Source organism: Sinocyclocheilus rhinocerous, unplaced genomic scaffold, assembly GCF_001515625.1.
Source record: "Sinocyclocheilus rhinocerous isolate Xijiao unplaced genomic scaffold, SAMN03320098_v1.1 scaffold558, whole genome shotgun sequence".
NCBI classification, from domain to species: domain Eukaryota; kingdom Metazoa; phylum Chordata; class Actinopteri; order Cypriniformes; family Cyprinidae; genus Sinocyclocheilus; species Sinocyclocheilus rhinocerous.
In genome coordinates this window covers 607,750-634,650 of record NW_015634502.1, presented here as the reverse complement: position 1 = coordinate 634,650, position 26,901 = coordinate 607,750, and the positions used below count along the sequence as shown (strand labels likewise).

General features: G+C 37.9%; 2 protein-coding genes across 2 annotated transcripts; one reads left to right on the top strand and one right to left on the bottom strand.

Moving 5' to 3' along the window:
• Window positions 1-1,402: 1,402 nt before the first annotated feature.
• LOC107745820 (EMILIN-3-like) lies at window positions 1,403-5,723 on the bottom strand. The gene is made up of 4 exons (XM_016559825.1): window positions 5,575-5,723; window positions 4,682-4,801; window positions 3,731-4,575; window positions 1,403-3,351 (listed from the first exon to the last, which is right to left on the bottom strand). The coding sequence occupies exons 1-4, from the start codon at window positions 5,721-5,723 to the stop codon at window positions 1,403-1,405; spliced, it is 3,063 nt and encodes a 1,020-aa protein (XP_016415311.1).
• A 6,073-nt stretch (window positions 5,724-11,796) lies between these two features.
• LOC107745835 (sterile alpha motif domain-containing protein 10-like) lies at window positions 11,797-26,410 on the top strand. Its single transcript, XM_016559841.1, has 5 exons — window positions 11,797-11,833; window positions 16,772-16,953; window positions 22,366-22,534; window positions 24,414-24,554; window positions 25,671-26,410. The coding sequence occupies exons 1-5, from the start codon at window positions 11,821-11,823 to the stop codon at window positions 25,691-25,693; spliced, it is 528 nt and encodes a 175-aa protein (XP_016415327.1). The 5' UTR covers window positions 11,797-11,820; the 3' UTR covers window positions 25,694-26,410.
• The last annotated feature ends 491 nt before the right edge of the window (window positions 26,411-26,901 follow it).

Genomic DNA, 26,901 nt, shown 5'->3' with positions numbered 1-26,901 from the left:
TATAAAAATGTACTAGATATTGGATTATCATGATTTTATTTTATTTTTTGGCCAATTATTACTTGCCCACCATGTTATAAGTGCAGCTAACGTAATACCTTTTATTCTCAACTTCTTCCTTTACATTTTTTACTGAAAAAAATTTTTAAAAAGGAAAAGAAAAAAAGTCATATGTTCTCCTTCGTCTTGTAGGACTTATTCAGAGCAACCACAGGCTCGCTCCTCCTTGTTACTTCTCTTGTCTGTCTTAGCTGGGGATGGGCATGTTCTGGGGAAGATGCTGGTTCAGTGAGTAAATTAGCAAAGACATTTTTGGCTGAAGTTTGTGGCTGAAAGGATAATCTTAAAAGAAAAAGTAAAAAAAAGTTTTCGGTTACTCGGCCCTGAAATGGATATCTAATGGTGTTGCTGTCAAACTCTCTTAAACACATTTTACAAAAAGAGATCCTAATGTACTTTGTAGTGATTATAAGATGTGGTATTTATATGAATGATTGCTTTTCTCATTTCCTGTTTTGCATTTTATGACCCTTCTGCTTTCACCATTGTTTCTTTCACACGTTTTTCATGCTTGCGCTTTTCTTTTAAGATTTTTGGTTTGCTGGCAGCAGCAGTGCTTGGATATGATGCCTTTGAATAATAAAAATACATTTAAAAATTGAAACAGCAGTGGGGGGGGGGCTGTAAGTATCAGCACCAACATACCTAAATAATCACTATAAAGTTATATGCAAGGGTTTTTAGGTGTCCTTTCCAAATTTTCTGTAAATGTTAGAAACCCTTAAAGAAATCATCTTAGATGTTGATTAAAAATTTAAATTTTTCAAAAGTACTTTATGTTATGCCATTAAAGCGTGCAATTATTAGCCTGTTGCCATTTGAATATTTTCTGTTGGAGATTAATAATACACATTACACAGTAACATGCAAACCTCATAAACTAAAAAATGAAGTGAGATTTCAACATTTTATTAAGAACAAGCTTTCACAAACCATATATAAAGGTACAAACACACACACACGCGTGCACACACACACACACACACACACACACACACACACACACAAAAGAGTTCAAAAAAAGTTGTGTTCCAGAAATGTTGAATCACCTATATGAAAACAACAGTCTCTCTAATTTAAAAAAGTCCTACAATAAAAAAAGACAGACATCCAACTCATATAAAAATATTCACAAGAACACAGTAAGACATTTCATATACTTAACCCTAAAAACACTACGTAAAAAAATAAATAAAAATACAGCAGCACCACAGACTTGGAAGATTGAATTTCCACACTGATCATACAATAGATGTTGGTAAGAAAAGAGTCTCCTGAGAAAGACACTATATAATAGTATCTGTGAGTAAAGACTGTCTGCACATTATAAAGTGCACTTGAATTACTGGTCACCTCTGTACTGTGTGGGGACTGCAAACTGGTCTCCTCTGGGATTGGTCGGTTCTGTTGTGTGTTGTTCTGCCATTTGTTGTGTTGCAGCTAAATTGTACCCAGCTATCCGAGTAGACCCAGATGGTCCAGTGCAGTTTTGGATGCTATCTCTGAGTTCGGACAGCTGGTGAGAGTGGTTAACAAGGGTGCTATTTAAATGAGACAGATACCCATCAGAGTGTCTCTCCAGCTCTCCACGAATTCTTTCTAGGTCGTCAGCCAGGTGTGCCAGGCCTCCACACTGACCCTCCACACGAGCAACACGACCCCCGATTTCAGTAACCTCCTTCTGGACACCCAGGGCAGTGGAATGGCAACCCTGGAGCTCTCCGGCCACTCTGCGCCGCAGATCCTGGAGTTCCCCTTTCAAACGGGTCAACTTTCGCTCCCCAGTACCCAACATAGATGCCTGTCGTCCCACCAGCTGAACCACACCCTTCACCTGCTGTGCAAGCCTTTCTTCTCTTTCTTGCCAGGTGAGGTTGGTTTGGCCAACCTCTCTGATCACAGAGCCAAGAGACTCTTGCAAGCCACAGAGAGACCTGTTAACGGAGTTCACACTAACTTTCAGCAGGGTCACCTCACCCTGAAGACCTACCTCGCCCTGTTTCTCTGCCAACTGGACAAGAAGATTATGTAGAGTGGCATTGAGGTTGTTCAATCTCTCTACTTGTAAATCAAATTTCCCATTCATTTCCTTGCGGTTGTCCTCACTTCCCTCCTCCTCAGTTCCCAAAGGAGCTACATATCCTGTAAGAACAGGCTGTGGAACACAAGATGAAGTACACATGACCTCTATGGATTTGAGCTGTTTCTGTAAACGGTCCAAATCGTCCTCCACTCTTCTTCTGAGCGATTCTACTTCTGTCTCCAGTGTGGGCACAGCCTGACCCTCTAGCAAAGTTGGTGCTGTGACATTACCTAGCTCCTCCACTGCAGCCAAAAGACGACTTTCAAGAGCCTTAAACTTCCCCTCCAGGTTGCTAGGCACTCTTTTGTTAATGCTTGCTTCCTCTTGATTTAATGCAATGTTCATCTTGGATTCCACATAGCCCAGCCGACCCTCCAACATGCCCTCTATATGGTCCTTGTGTCCACCAAGTTCGGCACGTAGGTGTATTTGGGACTCATTCAAGCCACCCACTGACTGCTCCACATGAATGAGCCTTTCAGTTAGACCTGATACGGCAATGCAGCAACCCTCTTCAGGCTCCAGGTCTTGAAGCTGAGCCTGCAGTTTTTGAAGTTCTGTCCTCAATCCTATGGCCCTTATGTTTAGGACTTGCTCAATTTGCTTTTGTCCATCCAAAAGTTCCTCCTTGCACTGGAGCCGCACCTCTGCCATACCACCCTCGCATCGCTCCTCAGCACTCTCCACACGCTTTTTAAAGCCATTTAAGGTGGCCACCCGAGCTTCACTCATTTTGGACTCCACCATTGTCTCCAGGGCCTTTTGAAAGTCAGTTTGTGTAAGGTTCACTGACCCATTTGACAGTCTTTGAAGGGTGTTGTTGTGACCTACGACTGCTTCTCTAAACTCTTCAAGCTCAGATGCCTTTGCCACGAGCTCTGCTCGTAGCTCTGAAACCTTTTCAGTCAAATCAACAAAGTTTGGGAACTGCCCCACCACATCTGAACCGTCAAAATCCAGTGCACCTCCAGGCAGATCTCCAAAACCCACAGAAGAGTCCCTAGACAGGAAAGGAGCGACGATAGGACTGGGTCCTGCAGAAATGAGAGCAGTCAACATTCGGTTGGCGTCTTCACGGAGGGAAGCACGCAAGCTGTCCTCCAGACCTGTCACTGTACCACGGAGAGTCTCAAAGCCAAGAGAGAGTCGCTGCACATCCTCTTCTATCCTATCCAAACGCTCATCTTTGATACTGTTGTCATTATGATCTGTGAATGCATTATATTTATTTAGTTAGTCTGGACACACTTAAAGGGTTAGTTCACCCAAAAATGAAAATTGAGACACTTTTTTTTGTGGAAGGGTGCTTTTTATTTCACGTCTTTTGAACCGAAGGAATGCAACACCTGCTGAGTACAACGATAGAGCTTGAAAGGTCAAAGACAATTTTTAATATAACTCCGACTGGATTCGTCTGAAAGAAGAAAGTCATATACACCTAGGATGACTTGAGGGTGAGTGAAACGCAGCCTAATTTTCATTTTTGACTGAACTAACCCTTTAAAGCTTTATTTTGTACAAAGAAATGCGGACTCAAAAACATTTATATACTAGTGTGTGTGTAACTGTAACGTATAGCTTATTTACCTTGGTTTGTTTCACTTCCACCAGAGGGCGCCTGTGCATTGGGAACAGGCTCTGTTTCACTATGTTCTGGTATAGAACTATGGTGATCTGGCTGAGGATTCTGGTAGTCTGTGATTTGCTCATTCTCTTCTGGAATTAAATCATGGCCAAGATCTTGAGGCCCTGGCATCGGATCAGGATAATCTACTTCGGGTTCCTGTTGGTCTGGATAAGTTTCAACTGAGGTATCTTGGGAAGAGGGCCCAGTATTAGTGCATTCATTCATGCCATTAGATGGTGCTTGAGGTTGATTCCAGGGGTTTCCATTGAAGCTGGGATGCGGAAATTGGTCTTTAACTGAAGGCACTTGACCCTTTTGAGAGGGATTGGGACCTTTAAATGAAGGCATTGGACCCTTCTGCATAGGCATGGGACCTTTAAAAGAAGGCACAGGACTCTTCTGTGCAGGCATTGGCCCTTTAAAGGAAGGTATAGGACCCTTTTGCGCAGGCATGGGCCCTTTAAATGGAGGCATTAGACCCTTCTGTGCAGGCATAGGTCCTTTAAAAGGAGGTATAGGACCCTTCTGCATTGGCATAGGTCTTTTAAAAGGAGGCATTGGACCCTTCTGCATTGGCATGGGCCCTTTAAAACGAGGCATAGGGCCCTTCTGCATTGGCATGGTCCCTTTAAAACGAGGCATAGGACCCTTCTGTGGAGACAGTGGTCCTTTGAATAGGGGCTTTGCTTTCATTCCATATCCTGCAGTACAACCAACACCTGCATATCCAGGACAACATTTCCACTCCAGCTCTGTCAGAGTCTTATATGCAACTTTATACATGGGTTTGTAGTACATGCGATACCTGTAAGAACAGACAGGGTGACAAAATTAGCTAAATGTAACAAATGCATTTTTTTATACAAACATTAATTGTATGACAGTTAAACAATTATTAATAGATGTCTTACTTTATAGTTGGGCATTTCTGACCCCAAGCACACTTGTTGTATTCTGCTTTCATGAAGGGAGCTGCTCCATCCTTAATAGTGAATGAGACAGTCTTCTCCACAACATATGCACACTGGTTCCTGAAGAGAGACAAGTTATATATGGGGGGATTTAACTCTCAATAACTGAAGTGGTCAATGGCAAGTAAAACGAATATTCCCTCTCTCTCAACACTGATAGAATCAGCCTTTTGCTGTGCTGTACTCAAAATTGTATGTTACCTAAATCTTTATATCAGATACAATAATAAATAAATAAATAAATAATATAGAAACTTTTTACAATAAAGTTTTATATTTTAACATTAGACAACCAGTAGTTAACACAAGCTAGCAATAAACAGAATTTTAACAGCATTTATTAATCTTTGTTAACATTTATTTGTATATATACATTTTAACATTAAAAATTACAATAACAATTACAAAATATATAATAACATTAATACATTCTGTATAAATTATTATTTGTTGTTGATGATACATAATGCATTTACTAATGTAATGTATAAAACCTTGTTGAAACATTTTATTCTCTATGAATTCACCAAATTTAAGGAGATTTATGAATGTACCAAAGTGTAAACCACACAGATTACACCCAACTGTAATACCAAACTGGAAAATGTTAACTCAACATGTACTGTATTTAGTGTACAGGAAGAGTTGGACAAGTGGTCTTATGTCATATTCTCTTAACTACAATCTTAAGCAGTATCTTACATGATACTGGAATGGAACAGTCTTTTTATTGCCTCCTAGATGTGTCTGAAATTATTTAGTAACATCCAACAGCTTTTTGGCCACCTGTGCCATCAATTAAGAGAATAAATATTTTGCTCATGGATACTCACTTATGCCTGGCTGTCGGTTTCTCTGAGTTGTACTGTGGATGGGGTCCAGAGTAGAGGCTGTATCGGTTTGGTGCAGGTTGAAATGCTGCCACAGTCAGAAAAGAACTCCAAAAAAGGAGAAAACGGTGCAAGTTTATCTCTAATAGCATGATGCTTGTATATTATCAATGCTGGGGAAAAAACTAAGAAACTACAGAGGGAAATCCCTCTATACAGCCAGAACAGAAGCTAGAAAATTGAGCATAGACCTAAAAACTGACATATGCCTTATGTTATGTAAATAAAAGTGTGACATTAGCTAGTGTCACATCTGTCAATGTTGGTCTTCGTCAATATAAAAAAATAAAAATCTCAGTGTCTAAAAAGGACACTATGTGCTCCAGTTGTGGTGGTGATGCTGAGATTCCTGCAGACTGTTGGGACTGAGAGTTCTGGTCACCTCATAAAACACAACGGACCACCTCATTTACATAGCTCCACCTACTATGCCACCTATCACAATTTACACAAAGGTGTTATTTTTGAGACCTGATCCACACAGTACAACAGAGATGTTCAGAAGTTTGTAGGAAAGGCTTAAAGATGGATAAATAATAGTAATAATTGTGACTATGAAGGAAATAATTAAAAAACAAATCAGGGTCAAGTAATAATAATTATCATGGACTGATATCAGTTTAAAAGGGAGCTCTTGCCTTCTGAAATGAACAGGTGTATGTCTGGTGTCATGATGCTACATTTGACCGCGTTGATAATCTAGTTATGGGAATGTGTTTTAAAAACCCTCGGTCTGATGTAAAATGTCTTATTGGCCATTTTCTGAACACTAAATGATACAGGAACATATGGCTTTGTACATAAGCTAAGAAAACATATGGACTCACTAGCTGCAGGCTGCAGTCACATGCTCACACACACAAACACAGACACAGCAGGAACAAATACAGTTTTACTCAGATAAACACTGAGAGCCAGACTGTAAATACTAATGATTGCCTGGCAATAGCAAAATAGCTCTAATGTAAAATATACAATGTGAAAGAGAATCTTTCCTGTTGACCATGCTTGTCCTATATAGGATTAATTGCAAAGCTGAACAAATGAACAATCATTGAAGTAACCACTCCTTTCTATTTATTGCTATGACATCTGTCCACAGTACTTGTATGGCTGTCATATGGTAGTGGTCGAGGTCTGTGGCTGTGTTCCAATCCTTGAACTACAGGTCTGGGGATAAAGTAAGAATCCCAAACACTCTTTACTACTCATAGACCTTAATTGTGCACGGCCCAAAAAAATCACCTATAACACACCACCAGCAAACACACACACACACTACCTCAAACCCCCCCTCTAAAAAACCACAGGGGCAAAACACACCATGCCTTTGTTTAGTTGCAATGGCTAATTAACTCTGTTTCCAAGGACTGTGCTGCTCTAATATGGAGGGTCAGGAATCTGTATAAACAGGCTCCTATTTTCACTTTTCCATGTTTGCAAAGGCCCTGCTGATGTGGTCATTCAGGTCTGAAATAATGAAATCTGTAAATCACTGTTAGCATGAAAAGTGTGTAAAAGAAAATTAAGTAAACAGAATGTGTTTCTTCAATTTTTGACACTTTTGACAAAAAAAATTGCAGATTGATTTCTAGTTCCCAGCATGCTTTGCATGGGACTGGATGGGGAGATTAAATGTTTAAATTAAGTGTTATTTAATATTATTTTTTTTAAATTGTTACTGTTTAATTTTCTGTAAGATTCAAAGTCTGGGTCTGGGAAAAGGGTAAAATAATGTGTTTCTTCAATTTTTGACACTTTTGACAAAAAAAATTGCAGATTGATTTCTAGTTCCCAGCATGCTTTGCATGGGACTGGATGGGGAGATTAAATGTTTAAATTAAGTGTTATTTAATATTATTTTTTAAAAATTGTTACTGTTTAATTTTCTGTAAGATTCAAAGTCTGGGTCTGGGAAAAGGGTAAAATGTTAACATTTATTCATAAGAAAATTTGAAAAGTTGTACAAATAATAAAAAATTTAAGTTGCAAGCAGCATTTAAAGGGCCCTCGCACCCAGTGGTTTTAGGAAAATAGCGAACAGTGGGCAATATGCATTTAAAGTGGTAAATATAGGAGAAATATGTCAAAGTCCATGACTATAACTGAATATTGGCATGTAGATGTCTTCAGGCCAGGACTTTTATCAAACGTGAAGTTTGGTGCAGATTGAACATGGTATGTTTGAGTTAGTGTAAAACATGACATATCCTGTTGCCAACAGGTGGCGCTATTATTATAACTGAATATTGACCTTTAGATGTCATCAGGCCAGGACTCTTATCAAACAAGAAAGTGTGAAGTTTGGGGCAGATCGGACATTGTATGGCTGAGTTACAACAACTTCCTTTTCCATGGCAAAACATCAAAATTTGTCAGTCCACCACGGACACGCCCTTTAACGAACACTCAAGATTTTCTCATTTTAACATTGCAAAGTCCTTTAGATTAGACTGACCAAATATAATGTTGATGTCATTAAATCTCTAGGAGGAGGAGTTACAATGTAAAACATTCCACTTCCTGTTGCCAGCAGGTGGCGCTATGGCTATAACTGAATATGGGCATGGGCATGTGTTCAGGCCAAGAATCTTATCAAACATATGAAGTTTGGGGCAGATCGGACATTGTATGGCTGAGTTATAACAACTTCCTGTTTCATGGCGAAACACTCAAAATCTTTGCAATTTAACATCGCAAAGGCCTTTAGATTACACTGACCAAATTTAGTGATGATTAAATCTCTAGGAGTTTGTTAAAATACAACGCCTGAAAATGGCTAAACGACACAAAATTTGCTAAGAAAATTCAAAATAACTGACTTCCTGTTGGGTTTCGGATTCCAAGATACTTTTTTGTAGGTATTGGTGTGTTACATGTGTCTACCAAATTTCGTACATGTACGTGAAACGTAGCTCGAGGGGCACTTTGTTGAATGTGTATAGGTGGCGCTATCAAGCCATTTTGCCACACCCACTTCTGAAAACTATATCAGACGTAAATGTGTGCAATGTTTCATGAGTTTTCGAGCATTTTTTGCCTCTCAATATTATTGGAGAATAATATTAATAATAATAATAATAAATGGAGCAATTCCAAGAGGAACCTAGCACCACGGTGCTCTGACCCAAAAAATGATAAAGACAGAAAAAAGTTAACTATACCGTTTGTTAATATGATGTTCATATAAAAAGAACATAATTTAAAATTTGTTTGTTTTAATAAAAAATAACCCATAGTTGAAGAAACACCAGATACATTACTTAATTTGATAATTTAAATACACAACATAATAGCAAAATCAAATGAAAAAATTCAGTCATGATGCTTATATCACGTCACTCTTTTCTCTCAAAAAATAAAGCAATTTCAGCTCAAATCAGTATTTCATGTCCATGTCATTAACAAAACAAAGACTCTGAGGATGATTCAAACCTCTGCTTCACGTCGGTGTCCTGATCACTCTGTCTTGGTTTATTATGTGATAATGACTCTCTGACTGCACAATATCTTTTAAAAATGTACATTTAAAGTTTGTAAGTGAGGTCTTTTTAAAAGACCACATGCCATAGCTCTGGTTTGTTTCAATGGCTTTCTAAAGAAATGACTCCCGAATGTTAAGTATGTTTGTCTGTATGACACCACCCTCATATTATTCACAAACTGTTTGACAAAACATGCACAGTATGTTGTTGGCACTGGCTTTCCACTACCACACCGGGCACACATACACTATTCTTCGCAACCACCTCCACCCAGGAAGTTCACAGGACATGACATCACAATGAACCAGCTGTTCAGGCCTCGAACTCTCATAATGCTGTTCTGTATTCAGTAGTGGGCTGAACCTGCGTTCATCAGGTGTAATGATGTGTTACACCTCATGTAGGTTGGAGCCCTTTTTCATTTCAACCACAATTTGCACCTTGTAGAAGCCAAAACTAGTGAATGATTTAAAGAGTGCAAAACATGGTAAATAGGCCATGGGGTGTGTGCAGGGTCAAATGTTCATTATAAGGAGACAGAAACCATAAGCAAAGGTTTTAGTATGGCCTTAAACATGGATAAAGATGTGTTATTCCTCTTTCATTCTCTAGCATTTATTCTGTTGACTTTGTCTGTCAAAAAATAGCACCAACCATCCACATTCAACTCCTAATGATGATTCAGTCAAGTCAACTGTTATGTTTGGTGTGAAGTGTGGCTGATGCCTGGCACCTTTCCACAACACTGAAACTTACGGAAACAAGACTGAGAATGTTTGTTCTCTGTCCAGAACCAAGAGTGACCATTAATTTCTTCTCTTTTTAACAAAACTGCAAGAATGTATAGAGCTCAGTAAAGAGCTTGATGTAAAACTTTCTTGGCACATTACACATAAATTTGGCCTACATTTATTACAGATCCAGCTGACATATTACACTCTTTGTAACATTCCCCCTTTTTTGCTTATCTGTTTCAATAGTACACACTGGCATATGGTGGGTGGATCATCTCAACATCTCATTAAAAGTTTAAAGTTTACAGATATTATATCAAAGGTTTACAGATATTATACTGAAATTTAAATCATAAGCCTGTAGGCTACCCTATGACAAAATTTCTCAAATACAACCATTCAGAAAGATGAAAAGAAAATATCTCAGCACAACAGTGTAGCAAAATAGAGAGAATACGTTAGTAGAGAGGGCTAATTTGCTAAATCAACATCAGATTCCATCAGTGATGCTACTTCACTTTCATGCATGATGTCACTTTTAAGGGTCCTAGAGGGGACACATTTGTAGTATGCCATTTATTCCCCATAACCCACCCTTTCTTTCTCCACACAAAATATAAATTCAATATTGGATGATACACTGTCACCATTATAATTTTGACTACTTCTAGACATTTAGTGCTTTAAGTCCTTTCTTCTGACCCGGATGTTGACCACCTGCAAACAACCTCGAAGCATTTAAATTACATGAGCGTTGTTACTTAATAGTGTAACCACGAGGCACAACTTAGCTGTAAACCTGCACTCGAAAAGAGCTCCGTCTTACAGTCTCCTAGGATTTCTTATATTTTTTAACTTTTCAAATCGGACAGTGCCAGAAAAATATCCACCGGCTGAACACTTCAGAATCTCAGCGGATGCAGATGGCTATGATGTGGGTATTGTTAACTATTTCTTTATTAATGCATATTCTTTTGTAATTTAGGCCTGATAATCACAGGACATACTGTTTTTGCAAACTCGTATGCGGACGCGGTCCTCTGCTCAGGACCTGTACATTCTAGCAGCAGAATGGAGTTTAGGTGAGGTCTTGTTGAAGATTTGATAAGAGAATTGAGGTGAAATGCCTCCCTCTAGTGTTTATAGTGCAAGAAGAAAATATCCATCTATTTTGTTAGGATTTTCAAATCGTTTTGTAAACGGTAGTGTATACAGCCTGGCATTCGTGCATAACACAATTGTAAAGTCAATAAAGCTAACAATATAATGATTTTAAACTATTTTCCGAACTTTGATGAAACATTTGAAGGGTCACAGAAATACATCCCCATAATGTGCATGCTGCCGTTCACAGACTAATTACAGGCTTTGCGTTCTGCCGCGGGGACGTGAGAGAGAAACAGACGACCGTTTCTCACGAAACACCCCTTCGGTTACAAATGTAACGATTAGAAATAACCTAGTACACGATACTAGGGGGTTTCCACGTGAATTGCACATTTTAATTACTTTTTAAATATGTAGATTTAAGAGGCCATTATCAAAGCCCATTTTTATATAGGCTGTGTCATTAAGCAATCATATATGTTATTTATTTATGATATATAATACACTTAGATGTATGTTTTAATTATTTTATTTAAGAGATCGTACATTTTAAATATATTACATAAATTATGTAATAAAGAGGCGGTTTCTTAACAAATCTGAAAAGGCTTCTTAACAGAGATGGTTGAGGTAAGCAGTGTACAGTCTATGGTGGGAGGCGTCAGTGTAAGAATGAGCAGCGCGCGCTCATGTGTGTACTCATATTTTACACTGTGACGCGCTTGAGTCGAGCACTACACACTGGATGTACCTGCTAAAGAAACACCTTTCAAGGCGCCCAGTGCGGAAAATGGGACTCGTCAGTTCCCAACTTTTAATCTAACAGGAGTATTGTTGATTGTTGCAGAGTCTGGATTGTTGACATGGCAGTAGACGGTAGGCTAATTATATTATAATATATTTTATTTTATTCATAAAGATGATCGTAGTTGGCTAGTTAGTAGTCTACGTTGCAAGCTTGAGATGACTCGATGTATCTGCTGTCGCAGAATTATATTCTCTTTTTAATTTCCTGATTATATGATTTTGAATATATCATATAATTTGAATTAAATATTAATGTTGAAATTGCACTCAGGTAGGCACTTTCTCGTATTTTTAAACACATTAGATATTGTTTTCCAGTTAAAGGCATATCTGCTCAGGATAAAACAGTCTGGGACACAGTGACATGGTTGGTTTTAAATGACAGTCTGCTAATTAATGTGTGTATGATGGCTCATTATTTTTTTGGGCTTCAGTGTGTACAGGGTCACAGCCTTTTATTTTGAATCAGTTCAACTGGTTTTATGTTTACGCGGCGCGATGCAATGCGTAAAAAGACAGTATAGGGGCCGTTCACATATCGCGCCTTTTGCGCGCTCAAGATCGCTATTTCAAACGTAGCCGCGCGGCAGGCGCGCTCATAATGGAAGCGACGCGGTCACGACGCGCACGCGGTGCGACGCGCTCATTTTTAGTGCTGCAAATCCATTTACACTTTGCTGAAACTTCCGCGTCTTCATGGACAGCGCAGGTCAAGGTTGCTTAGCAACGGCAGACGCCTCCGGAGCGCAAGCGCCCGAACGCTTTGGGAAAAAGCAGAAAGCGGCGCGCCTAGCGTTTTCCACGCGTTTTTAGGCGCGATATGTGAATGGCCCCTTAGTCATTATAATCCTTAATCATGTCCCCACTGGATGCAACAAATGCCTTGTTTATAATGGGTTTTAATGTTTTTGTCTCGTCGCTCCGGCCGGACAGGGCATCACAGTATGGTAGGGGCGTAACATTTCCGTCACACGCTTGAGGTATTCGGCCAATCACAACACACTGGATAGCTGGCCAATCAGAGCACACCTCGCTTTTCAGACCGATGAGCTTTGTAAAAATCGACGCGTTTCAGAAAGGCGGGGCATAGAGGAGAAACAATAATGTACAGTATGTGGAAAATAATGTGTTTTTTTAACCTTAAACCGCATAAACACATTTCATTACACCAAATACACAAAATAATGTTCTTTTTAGCAACATCATATGACCCCGTTAATGGAGTCAATTGCTGTTAATTAACTTACTGCACTGCATTTGCTTAACAAAAACTCAAATCCTAATAAGCAAGCAATAATGTTTTTTATATCTCCGTCTCTCCAATATGAGCATAAAGTGCTAAAATAACTGGTTGATTGATATTTTGTGAAGTCTGAGTAAAGAATTATCCAGTCTGTTTCTTTGAACATTTTGTGATTTTCTTTGTGTAAATTAAAAGGTGTTGACTTGTAATCGTGGCTTCTCATTGACAAAACCCTGCACACCATTCCACGTCTCCACATGTCCTTCAAAACTCAAAAGAAAAGTCTCTCTTTTTCCTTTTCCCTCACACATTCAAACCTAGAACTGTATGAAATCACAGAACACAATGAAACTATCTTTAATCTCTGTAGTTTTCTAGTGAACCAGTTACCTGCTGAGTGGTTTGTGTGCTACACCACTTTAATGAAGGTTTGCATATTCATTTTCGCATTCATCAGCATAGATAATGAGGCCAAACAGATCTAAAGCAGCTACAGCTCCACATTTCTCTCTCTTTCTGTCTGTAGCTCATTACTCCACACAGATGTTGTGTTTCTCTCCCTTCCCGAAGTTCAAACCCCTCATGCTGTTCAGAGATCTCTGGCACACTTGCTTGGTTTCTCACAGGAGACCACATCGTTAGTTCAGTCCAGTGGGTGCAGCAGGTGAGAAAAACACCTTGGACTAGATTTAATTGTGTGCTTCAGAGAATGAAGAGCTGTCATGGATGATGGATCTCTAGATATAATAAAGATTTATATTCTTTTTTTTTACTGACACATGCAGTGAAATGGGTCACATGTGCTTGGCCATGAAGCTTGGCTGTAACCACATATTCAAGATATCCAAATGTAATAGTTTAAAGAAATAGTTTAACCTAAAAAAATTGTCATCATGCACTCACACTCATGTCATTCTGAACTCATACCGTTTTATTTCTTCTGTAGACCACAAATGGAGATGGTGATGCTGCTTTTTTCCATACAATGAAACAGAAAAGACTAAAAAGATAGAGCTACAAGTCATATCTACTACATTATGGTACTGTTTGTCAAGTCTGGAGATCGACAACATCTGGTCATTTAGTTTTATTGTATGGAATACAGCAACATGAACGTTTTGCTAAATTGATCATTTTGTGTTTTACAGAATAAAAGAAAGTCTTACAAGTTTGGAGCTACATGATTGTTTTAATAAATACATTACTCTTTTTACAAATCAGCCACTGGACAACCTTTACTGTTATTTGTACTATGAATATTCATCTTAGAATATTATAATTTAAGATGGTTACGGCCTTGAACATAGATAAGCTTTTTAATACAAGAAACGCATACACTTTTATTCAAAAGTTTGGGGTCAGTACATTTAAAAAAAAAAAAAAAAAGTAATACCATTATTCAGCAAGGAAAATCGCTAAATTAATTGATCAAATGTGACAGTAAAGACATGTATAATATTAGAAAATATGTGTATTTTAAATAAATGCAGTTCTTCTGAACTTTGGTAATAATGAGAAAAGTTTCTCGACCAAATCAGCATATTAGAATGATTTCTGAAGGATCATGTGACACTGAAGACTGGAGAAATGGCTGCTGAAAAATCAGTATTGTCATCACAGGAGTAAATTATGTTTTAAAATGTAATCAAATAGAAAACATTTCTATTTAAATTGTAACAATATTTCACAATATTACTGTTTTACTGTATTTCTGTTCAAATAAATGCAGCCTTGGTGAGCAGAAGAAACCTCTTACAAAAAAAAAAACCTCACAAACCTGAAACTTCTGAACTCAAATGTACATATAAAACTCTGCTGCCTATAGACTTTTCCATTTCCCCTTTAGTTGGTCAAGAACAAGTTTTCATACTGTTTCTAGATTTAGGAGCACATCTTTTTGTGCACGAATAAATAGAAAATAAGGGCAACATCTGTCCAAGACTAACAGGCCTTGACGTGTTTTCACCCTCCGGCCACAGTAGTGCCACATCTCTCTAATGTCTGCTTCAGAGGCACTGTGATGAAAGACTGTGTTCATCTATGACTCCATCCCAAATGCATTCATACAGGCAGGCATCCCCCATGCACTCTTGATGAGAACGGCCTTTGTAGCCGCCTGTGAGGCTGCAGGGAACGAGAGCAAAAGACATCCCTTTTATCTCATCCAGGCCTCCACCTTCCAACACACACAAACTTATAGTCTCTCCCTCTCATCAACTCTTGCTTATGCGCACACACGCATATGGTGATACAATACCATCACACACACTGCCATGCACAGACATGACTGAGTGTACTCATTTGTGCTAAGACTAAGGTGGTTATTAGAAGTGTGAGGTTTTAATGAGCACAAATGCACACCGTCTCTGTCTTTGTCTGTAATGCACTGGCCTCTCGCAACTACTGGAAGAAAATCTGTTTATGCTGCCCACTGACTCATTTACAGTCACCAGTCGAGCGAAACTTTGCTGTGCTGGTCTACTGTATTGTTTTTAGAAATATGCAAATTTTTTAACAGTTTTACTCTCACAGTGTGTGTGTGTGTTAAGGGATAGTTTACCTAAAAATGAAAATTCTATCATTATTTACTCATGTTGTTCCAGACCTGTATGACTCTCGTTCTTTTTGAACACAAAGATATTTAGAAGAATTTTTCAATGGTTTAGTTCATATAACGAATGAATGACAGTGGGGTCCAAAAACTAGTGTTATTTTAGTATCACTGAGATTTTTCAAATTTTTATTTCAGTTTTAGTTACATTTTTAAACTAAAATGTGAGCTATTGCCTTGGCAACCAATTTTATTCTATTCTAACATTTTATTAGATTTTTTTTTATGGTTTAATTTTTTTTTTTTTAGTTTTAGTTTTTAGCCAAAAACAACGTTGAAACATTTTTCAAAATATCTTCTTTGGTGTTCCACAAAAGAAAGAAAGTCACTTTAAAAAATGCTGGGTTGTTTGAACCCAATTTTTGGTCAAATATGGACTAACCCAACTCTTGGGTTAAATTTTGGTTACATTTTTAAATTAACTTTTTAACCCAACAGTTGGGTTAGTCCATATTCGACCCAAAATTGGGTTCAAACAACCCAGCATTTTTTTGTGTTCCTTTAAAGCATATTTTGTGCCAGGAAGATCCTAGCAGATGTCATTGTTAATTAGATTTTCTGTTAGCTGTTTCATGAATTGCAAATGCTATTTTGTTTAGCTCAGCAAGAACTGATGTTTCTGAGGCATTCGGTATTTAGCAGCACTTAAAGTTTTCCTTCCTGAAAATCTGGAGCCTCACATGCTTTTCATTAGATTACCCCACGGGCTACCAATGCTCTGCTTTTTTATCACCCTCTGACACGCTAATGCATAATTTTCCCTTAACTTTGCTGACTAGCGTCTTTAGGTATTATTCTGGGAAGAATCCAAGCCACCCAGTCAGCCACAGGAGATATGGGTCATCCAAACATTTCTTATTTGCTTTTACTTAAGCCTAAACCTTAAACTCTTCTCTTAACCACCAAAATCCTAATGACAAACGCAGTCCTCAAACTGACCTGGAAATGGAAATAAACACTGAATGTCCCACAAGGCACTAGTCACCCTGATGCTAGGTTGCTGCATGACTGATAACTGACAATGCACAGTGCTGCTGCACATCTCAGTTGTCTGTGTCTTTCTGAAGAGGGAAGTGAAAATGTAAGTAAGAAGGATGGAATGTGTGCGTTTAAATGAATTACTAAATGTAAAATTTATCTTTTTCTATCGCAGCGGCCTCCAGTTTTACTTTCTGTCGTCCTGCGGTGGAGTACAGGGCTCTTCCAGATGACTTTAAGTACCAGCTGAGTCGTTGTGCAGGTGGAAACCTTACCTGGCATGAGGGGCACAGCCGCAAAACAGCCGGTGGCCGAACAGTCAAACTACTCCAGCAGCCTGGAACCGAAGGACTGCAGGTGAGACCAAGAAGGGTTCTCAGAAGCAGCAGTCATAGTTGGGTAAACTTCTAAAGCGGTGAATGGAAACTACAACACATATTATTTTTGCGTTCAAATTTGCTCCAATAGCAAAAGAAAACATTTCACAATAGCGTTTCCATGACTTTCCAAAAGAGAAAGGGGTGTGCCCGAAGCGTGAAACAAGTAATGCGTTATACAGAGCCACTAAAATGTTAGTCGCTTGCTAGCGGTTGCCTGTTGCATTACAGTACATGAAAGTTCACTTACCACATACACAGAGTAAGGAGAAATGTCTGATAGGACGATGGCGAATTATTTGCAGATCCTGAGCACCAATGACAAACATCTAATCTTGTCAAATGTGTGGTAAGTACTGCCGCTCCATAGTATAGAGTCCTTGTGATCGCAATCTCAAAAGTGAAAGTGAAAGTAAAATGAGAGCGCACAATTGAAAGCGGTTTCAATAACGGCTCCCTGATGCCCGCAATTTATATACAGTCGCCTATACTTACCCAACGATATAATTGCGAGAAAAAGTATTTAAATATTTTTTTTATCCTCACATCGTAGGCGGTATCGTCTATCGGCCCAACCCTAAAACGAAGCCAAATGGTTTTTTTATGTATTCCCTGTATCAGCTTCAAATGATCATCATTTTGTACCATCTCATTTACATGACTTAATTATACAAACCAAAGCTCTTTCCAGCTCTTTCTGGTGCACTTTCACACTATGTTAAAACTGCTCTTAAGAGAACATTGAGAAAGACCAGTGTTGGCCAAGCTACTCAAAAATGTAGCTAGCTGATTACCATATTCATATATCATATGAAAGGATAAGTAGATAAACTAGTAACTTCACTATTTGCAGTGCAAATTTTAGCTGTGTTAGCTGTGAAAAACTGCAAAGTAGGCTGTAGAAAGTATAGTTCTTATACAGAGCTAATGGCATGGCGCTTTCAGTTATTCCATACTTTAGTCATTAAAGATGTCATTAGAGAATTTGTGCGCTAATATAATGTATGTATGGCTTTCTGTTGTTGCATTATTAATAGTGGGAAAAAGTTTCCCTGCCTTTCAGAAATGCACTTGTATGAAAACCTGTGCATTAAAAAAGGTGGAGGAGGGGGTCTGGCAACAAAACGCTTCCTTTCTCTCTTCAGCCATCCATCTTTCCATCCATCTAAAAGCGTGTTTAGTTTATAGAGAATGAGTATGATGCTCTTAGGCCAGTGGGTAGAGAAGAGAGAGATCACTCTCCACATGGCTTGTGGGCCTCAGGTCACATGGGAACTGCTGATTTGAGCACTGAAAGCAAAGATATGGGTCGTAATGTGTGTTTTTAACTTCATTTGATCTTCTGCATTAGCATATTAACGAAGCAAGTGCTTCTAGTCGGGACTGCAGAGCTTTGTGGGTCAAAGCAGTCTCGCCCGCACAATTAGACTCCTCTTAGATTTTACGACAGGTTTACACATACTACTTAGACCCAAACCTGATTTTGTTAAACTGAGATAGATAATATTATCTTAATGAGTATTCAAAAGTAATTACTTGAGGCAAATCCAGTGTTCTGTGGTCATTTCCATTTCACTTTTTCTAGTGCTAAATACATTTTTTTATCTTCTCAGTGAAATTAGCAGAGGTGCATTTGGAAATTTTGTGTTTAGTGGATTAAACAGAGGGTTTAAACAATTTTGCTAAATTAAAATGTTACTAACACATTAAATAGGAGCTGCCTTTAAAAATAATTTTTACATGTAGCATAGTATAATTATACATAATATATATATTTTGTGGTCACTAAGTTTTGAAAATATTTTTGAAAGAAGTCTCTTCAGAAATCATTTTAATATGCTGATTTGGAGCTCAAGTAACAGTTCTTAATACTATCAATGTTGAAAACGGTTGTGCTGCTTAATATTGTTGTGGAAAATATGATACATTTGATACAAAGATCAAAAGAACATCATCTATGTATTATTATATATTATTATTTTGTTATGGATAAGAAATGTGTCATCTGTTCATCTGTTTTTATCGTCTCATCTATTTTATTTCAGGTCTTAAACACCAATATAGTTTCTAAATCGTTCACAAATCTTGCTTTTTGCCAGAGTAATTGGAAGAGGAACACCAGACTTAAGGTCAATCTTTTGAACTTGGGTTTAAATTTGTTGCATTTTGCTGAACCGGATCAGAGTGCGAAGGCTCGGACTGTTTGCCTTTGATTTTCCAAAAAGTGAATTCATGATCAAAAGCTTGGCTTGATCAGACGTCTATGTTCATTTATTCCTCATGAAAACCCCAAACAGGAGCTGATGAGATCCTAACTAACCTCTGCACTTTTTTGGCCTTATAATTTAAACCATCGTTAATGAATGGTGGACCTTGTTAGCCTCTTCCTACAGTGACAGGAGAGATAAACAGCTCTGTTTTATCTCTTCCCCTAATGGCTTCATACACAAATCCTTTGTTCAGCCCAGCTACACTTGTAAGTATTTTTCTTAACAATGCAGGTTTGTGTATCTCAGTACATGAAAGGCTCACTGACATCTCACCACATAGTGTGCTCTTCCCAGAATAAATAAAGAGTGAACAAAGAAGAAAAGAAAATAGAAAACGTCACTTTTATCACAAATCTTTTCTCACTTTCATCAGCGCTGTTGTGATTGTCTATAAACTTTGCCAAGACGCCACTTTCCACGGACATGTCATCGCAGAATGATCAAAGAAGAAATGAGGAACTCAAGTGCCTATTGACTAATTGTAGTCAAAAATGTGACTGTTATGTATTCATTTGTGTACTGGGGGCCACTTTTGATGGTTAGTGTTTGTATTTTCTCATTATTGTGCTCACACTGATCCTCTGGGGTCTGGGTGAATGAAACTCATACTGTAAATAATTAATGTTGTGCATTTAAGTGGTGTGAATTCCTCTCTCACTGACTGATTCTGTAATCTATACCATTGCGTATAGGGACATTGCAGAGTAAGAAGGATTGCATCAGCTTGTCTCCATTGTGTGTCACAGAGTGCAATCTCAAATAATGGGCATTAAAATAGGGAAAGTTTGACAGCTACTTAGTCAGATCCATTTATAAGCCACAAACAAAATGATGTTCATGGTTTACAGTGAGATAAGGTACTTAAAAAGATGTAAATGTGACAGTGACATGGCTAATAATTTCATCTAGAAGGGCTTAAAGGAATAGTTTACCCAATAATGAAAATTTGCTGAAAATTTACTGACCCTCGGGCCATCCAAGATGTAGATGAGTTTGTTTCTTCATCGGGATTTGGAGAAATTTAGCATTACATCACTTGCTCACCAATGGATCTTGTTTAGTGAATGGGTGCCGTCAGAATGTGATCCCAAACAGATGATAAAAACATCATAATAATCCACAAGTAGTCAACATGACTCCAGTCCATCAATTAATGTCTTGTGAAGCACAAAGCTGTGCATTTGTAATAAATAATCCATCATTAAGCACTTTAACTCACATTCTGACGGCTCCCATTCACTGCAGAGGATCTATGGGTGAGCATATGTAAAGCTAAATTTCTCCAAATCTGCTCCGAAAAAGAAACAAACTCATCTACATCTTGAATTTCCTAAGGGGGAGTACATTTTCAGAAAATGTTAATTTTTTTGTCTGAACTATTATTTAGGACCACAGTGTTCTTATGCCCTACAGAGACAGTTTCTGGAGAGATGTGCATCCTGCCCAAGACCAGCTGAGTGGAACAGTCACTTATTCAGCCTATATGTGTGCATGCATGCATGCATGTATGTGTGCGAATTCCTGCAGTTGCAGAAGAAAGAATTCCCCACTGCCCTCAAGGGCAAATACAGCAAAGGCATAAAGTAGAAAGTTGCCTTAGGGAGAAAGAGAGAGAGAGCAGTAGAGATAGGGCAAAAACTGTGAAAGAGAAAGAAAATGGAAGATGAACTTGAAGGATGGGGTACAGATGGTGGCAAATGGCTTAGAAAAACAAAACAAATAGAGGGAGAAGTGAGAAAATGAAGGGCTGTGATTTTGTGAGGATAAATGTCTGTTAATGAAATGGAACACCAAAGAAAGGGAAGAAAATATGCAAAGCACAGGGAATGAAACTTAGTTATATTATGAGATGAGTTTTGTTTCAGTACCCATAATTTACAGCGACCTATAGCACATTAGAAAATAGCAAAATGTAATATGAAAATAATATAATATATTTATTATATAAGAGTCAGATTGAATTCACAGTCTTTGGTGTCAACACTAATGGACAAGGGCACATAATATTTATTAGTAGCACATGGCATTGTTTTTCTTTTCCTGCTATCAGACCCCATTTTTTGGGTCACTTTGGAAGTTTTATGATATTGCTTTTAATCCTGTACAGTACCATTCAAAAGTTTGGGGTCAGAAAGATTTTTTTATGTTTTTTAAAAAAGTCTCTGATTTTCATCTCAAGAAACTATTATTATTATCAATGGTGACAACAGTTGTGCTGCTAAATATTTTTGTAAAAACCATGATACCTTTTTTTCAGGATTCTTTAATGAATAGAAAGCATTTATTTGAAATAAAAAAAATATTTTGTAACCATATAAAATCTTTTGCAACCTTAATAATGTCTTCACTGTCACTTTTGATCAATTGATTGTGTCCTTGCTAAATAAAATAATTAATTTCTTTAAAAAGAAAAAAGAAAAATCTTTCTGACCCCAATCTTCTGAACTGTAGTTTAAATATTAGCAATGCTTTTTTGGTGTCACAGTAAACAAACATCATAATATTGTATGTCACAGATACATTCAACTCAGTTTCATTAGCCCTCCTATACTCTCACTGGCTCTAAATGTGGATGATTTGCTGGAATTATATTTGCAGGATGGTTTTGTATAATTAGTCTGTGATCATATGAAAGTGTGATGAAGGTCGAGCGAGTGTTATTGTGGCTCATGTCACTAGTGCAGCCATTGTAATGAATGCTAATCATTCTAGAATGGCCTTGATTTATACAGCTCAGTGTGCAGAATCATGGCCGCGTCCGTTAGGCAGCCAATCAGATGGCTGTGTAAGATGAAAACATCCATCTTAATCACTGCCGGTGCATGACCTGGAACACAGTTATAAAAAAATAAAAAAATAAAAACATGTATATTTCCCAGAGGTCTTAGCAGGAGAGAGAGCTATTTATCTGTTTATATTCTTTTTTTTTAATTCTGCTGGAGAATGGTTTCAAATTAGTAGTGCTATAAAACGTTGTGCATTCATACATGGTAGGACTCCAGAAGGATGCAATTCAGTCACATTTTGAGATTTGCTTTTCTATGCCACTTCTCTGTGAAATGCATATTTAAATGAGTTTCCCTGTCTGTCTCTTTCCCATGCTCTATTTCTTTCTCTTTCAGTTACGTTCAGGTGAATCTTACTCTGTTTACCACACCAGCCCCACCTTGCCGTGTCTCTCCAGGCCAGTGGTTCTGTGGTCTCAGCAGGATGTGTGCAGATGGTTGAAGAAGCACTGTCCACACAACTACTTGACCTATGTTGAAGCCTTCTCCCACCACGCCATTACAGGTGTGATATCCAATGTAAAACAAAAGAACTATTGTAGTTATTGTATATAATTAAATATCCCAATATGATTTTAATGTGTTAGCCATTATTATTCATATGGAATTGCATTCGGTGTAAAATCTCACATCACAGTGACCCTGCACAAGATCACCTTTTAAAAGGTACTGCTTGCGCAGCAGTTAGACCAATCCCTTGACACCAACACATCTACTATATCTCATATGGTATGACAGAAGCATTACCATTTTAGCTGAAGGTCAGCCAACCAGTGCTCATCTACTTTTCCAAAAATACGTCTCTTGTCAAAGAGCTGGTACCATTTCATTCTCAACCCCTGAATTTGCAGTGCTTTACTCTTTCATGTTCCATTTTCAATATTCTAGAAAAATTTAAATGTTTTAGTATTGTCACAGAACCCTCAAAAGTACGAGATTAGAAATTTGCCATCAATGCCCATGGACACTTAGTTTTGTTTTTGAGCCATTCATCTGAGACATGTATGATTTTCCTTCATGATACAGGAACATGTATAGTCCCAAAGTCTTCATTAGCTACTTGCCTGAGCTGTGAAAAACAAGAAAAATGTGTCAATTTCAAGCTTTTAAGTGCCTACAAAAAGAATCGGGCACTGGAAAATATATCTACTGTCATATATAATGTCATATAATAATATTAGTGATATCTACAGCACAATTAATATTTTTATTCAGCAAGGTGCATTAATTTAATCAAAAGTGGCAGTAAAAACTTGCATTGTGACAAAAAAATTCTAATTTAAATAAATTCTGTTCTTTTCAACTTTCTGTTCATCAGATAATCCTGAAAAAAGTTGAACAGTTTCCACAAAAATATTAAACAGCAAAAACTTTGATAATAATGTTTGATGAAATTATAATAATGTTTAATGAATTTATATTAATGAAATATTTATTGAGCACCAAATCTTAGAATGATTTCTGAAGGATCATGTGACATGGCTGCTAATAATTCAGCTTTGCCATCACAGGAATACATTTACAAAATATATTAAAATAGAAAAATGTTAAAATTTTAATAATATTTCACAATATTATAATTTTGCTGTATTTTTTATCAAATTAATGCAACCTTAGTGAGCATAAGAAACTTTCAAAAACATTTCATTTTACTGACACAATCTTTTGAAATAAATGAGTATTTTCTATTGGCCATCAATGGGGAAATCTGCAGCCAGTTGGATTTTTTGAAGCTAGGACTCGCTGGCCATACTGATATCCTTCATTATTATTTTACCATGTTTTTCTAGGGTTTGTAGAATTATAGTGTGAATATGCGACTCATGTCTGAGCATGTCACGGGGTCCCGCTCACACACTGGCGCTTAGACAGCTGCTTCTCCCACTCATTCCTTGAGCACACACTTGCTCACTAGGGTCCCGTGTGGCTTCACGTCCCCCACAAATCCTCTCTTCTCTCTCAGTGGACACAAAGCATCAAGATCACAGACACCCTGGGTGAGATCCATAGAAAAGGAAATCGAGAGAAAAGGAATATAGGGAGTTAAAAAATATGAGGACAAAAGACAAATGCAGTGTTTTTTCTGCAAGGCTGTGGACTTAAGTGTTTAGAGTCATAGCACGAGAGGCTCAGTTGGAAACAAAGTGGGAAATGAACCCGGGGCGGCCTATGCCCTCAGGCAGCAGTTCCACACAGCATGTTACCATAGTCACATATGCAAAGATCACTGGGAACACGGAGATAATAACCCAATGCTGTAACTTGTTTATAGCTGCCAGCAAAACTGTGCATACATAATGTAGAGGCTGCAGAGCTTGTGTGTTTCCAAAGAGCTCATGTCTACTGAAATTGTCTCTCTCTCTCTGTCACTTTGTCTTTGTCAGGTCGTGCTCTCTTGAGATTGAATGGCGAGAAGTTAGAGCGGATGGGTTTGGTTCAGGAGACTCTGAGACAAGAGCTTCTCCAGCAGGTTCTACAACTACAAGTACAAGAGGAAGGGCGCAACTTACAGCTGCTAAGCAGAGGTGTGTGTGTGTGTGAGAATAAAGAGCAAAAATGAGGAAGAAATATTCTGCAGCAGGTGACAGGTGACAAAAGCAATAAAGTTTGCATAAAGGAAAATGAACGTTATGGCGGTTTGGTGTATTTGTGCCTATTTATGTCTCCCTAGCAGCTTTATTTTTTGCTTTAGTGCAGGGGTTTTTACATTTTTTGTTGGCAGGGATGCCCAAATATGTTGATCCTCTTGCAAGGGACACCCTTTCCAACAACGTAAACCAAAAGAAGTGATTAAAATAATATTTAGGAAACATTTACATTGTGTTTAGTTGACTACATCTTTTTTTCTATCCACTATTGGTGTTATGTCCGATGAATAAACCTGAAGGAAAATATAAAACTAGGGCAGTCATTAGAACAAAATAATCATTGTGCTCACAGTATGAAATGTATGTATTTATGAACATTTATGACTGTAATTTGATGAACAGTTAGTTGCGACAAATAAAAATTCTAAGAAATGGGTTGCTTGTTGATAGTCCCAAGTTTGGGGTCAGTAAGATTTTGAAAATGTTTTTGAAAGAAGTCTCTTATGCTCGCCAAGTCTGCATTTATTTGATGAAAAATACAGCAAAAACAGTAATATTGTGAAATATTATTGCAATTTAAAACCACTCTTTTCTGTTTTAATATATATTTTAAAAATATTATTTTATTCCTGTAAGGACAAAACAGAAATCATCCCAAGATGCAGATTTTGTGCTCAAGAAACATTTCTTATTATTATCAATGTTGAAACTGTTGTGCTGCTTAATATTTTTCAAGATTCTTTGATGAAAAGAAAGTTAAAAACAACAGCATTTATTTGAAATATTATAAATGTCTTTACTGTCACTTCTGACCAATTTAATGCATCCTTAAAGTATACATTAAAAAAAATCTTATTGACCCCAGACTTTTGAACCATGGTGTATATTAAAAACCCAAACCCCCAGAGAGAACTGATTCCTCAATTTTGATGTCCACCATCTAGTACTGATATGTGTGTAGGTTGCCATTGGAGAGCTACTCTGAGACATTTTAGATTCATTCACTCATTCATGCTTTTTCTCTCCATCCCTCATTTTCCCTCTCTTTTCCAGGGCTATCCGGAAACCTGTCATAGCTTCAACCATGCGTAGGGCAGTTCTACCAGACTGGCTGCATTCTGGAGGGACATCAGTGTGTTTGGTCAGGCTGAGGCCAGAGACATTTGACTGGAGCTGTCATGGACTGGGACACGGGGACAGGTTTCAGTTATACAGCTCAACCCCCACATTCTCGCTACGCTTATAGAAAACTCATATCAAATGAGATCTACACAAGGAGCTTTCATGTGCACCCATGATTTATCAACCCCAAATCTGCTTCGAAATGCAAACAAAATGCAGAGGAATCTTTATATCTGATAAAGGCGGACCCAGCTGGCTGTACCAAAGCTCCCTGGATTTTGTAAAAACTCAGTTCCACTTTAAAGTCTACAAGCCCTTCTACAATGATGTCTGGTAATACTGTCAGAAATTGCTATATTAAAAGCTATTTTATGAGCTTTCACCCACAGAAACAAGCTTGCTAGCTATTTTCTGCTGGAATGTGACTTTGCCAGACGTGCCCTCAAACGTGCCGGTCAAGATTGTGGTTCTACCTAAGCAAAATGTGTCCAGTTCCTACAGGTGTTTCAGGACTCATTTCACGTTAGATATGAACCTAAATGATTCAAACCTGCATTTGTACTGTGAATCCAACTGGACGGCCTGTTTTAGTTTTGTGACAGCTTAGTTGTTTTTTAACTTAAGATGTTTTTGTTTCTGGGAACAAAAAGATAAAATGTGTCCAAACTAGTTCCCCATGTGACAATGACAACAGCATTTACACTAAAATGATAAGTATCTTTGGCCACAAAAAGCTGTGTTTATGTTGTGTAAATTACAAAGCTCTGTAAGTGTCTGAGAATTGCAGATGACAGATGTAAAAAAAAAACAGATGACATGCTGCATTGGAGCCTAAAAAAGTCTCAAGTGTGGACTTGCCCAAAAGACCATTCAAAAAACCCATGTCAAAACATCAGGATGATATGGTGTGAGAACCTGAAAGTGGTTTGGGACACGCAAAACTGCATAAAACTGTATTCATGCGTTATTTTGTGGAGAGTTTGATGTATTATTTCAAGTAATGAAAGGAGTCTGATTCCTTAGTTTGGATTAAGTGTTGTGACACCATGACTCAGCTTGTGATATATTAGATTTGATTATAAATTTCCTGTCAAAGTTAGGCAGAAACATTCTTCTAATACTGTAGGAAGTGCACTGGTATTTTACAGGCAACAGTTTTCAC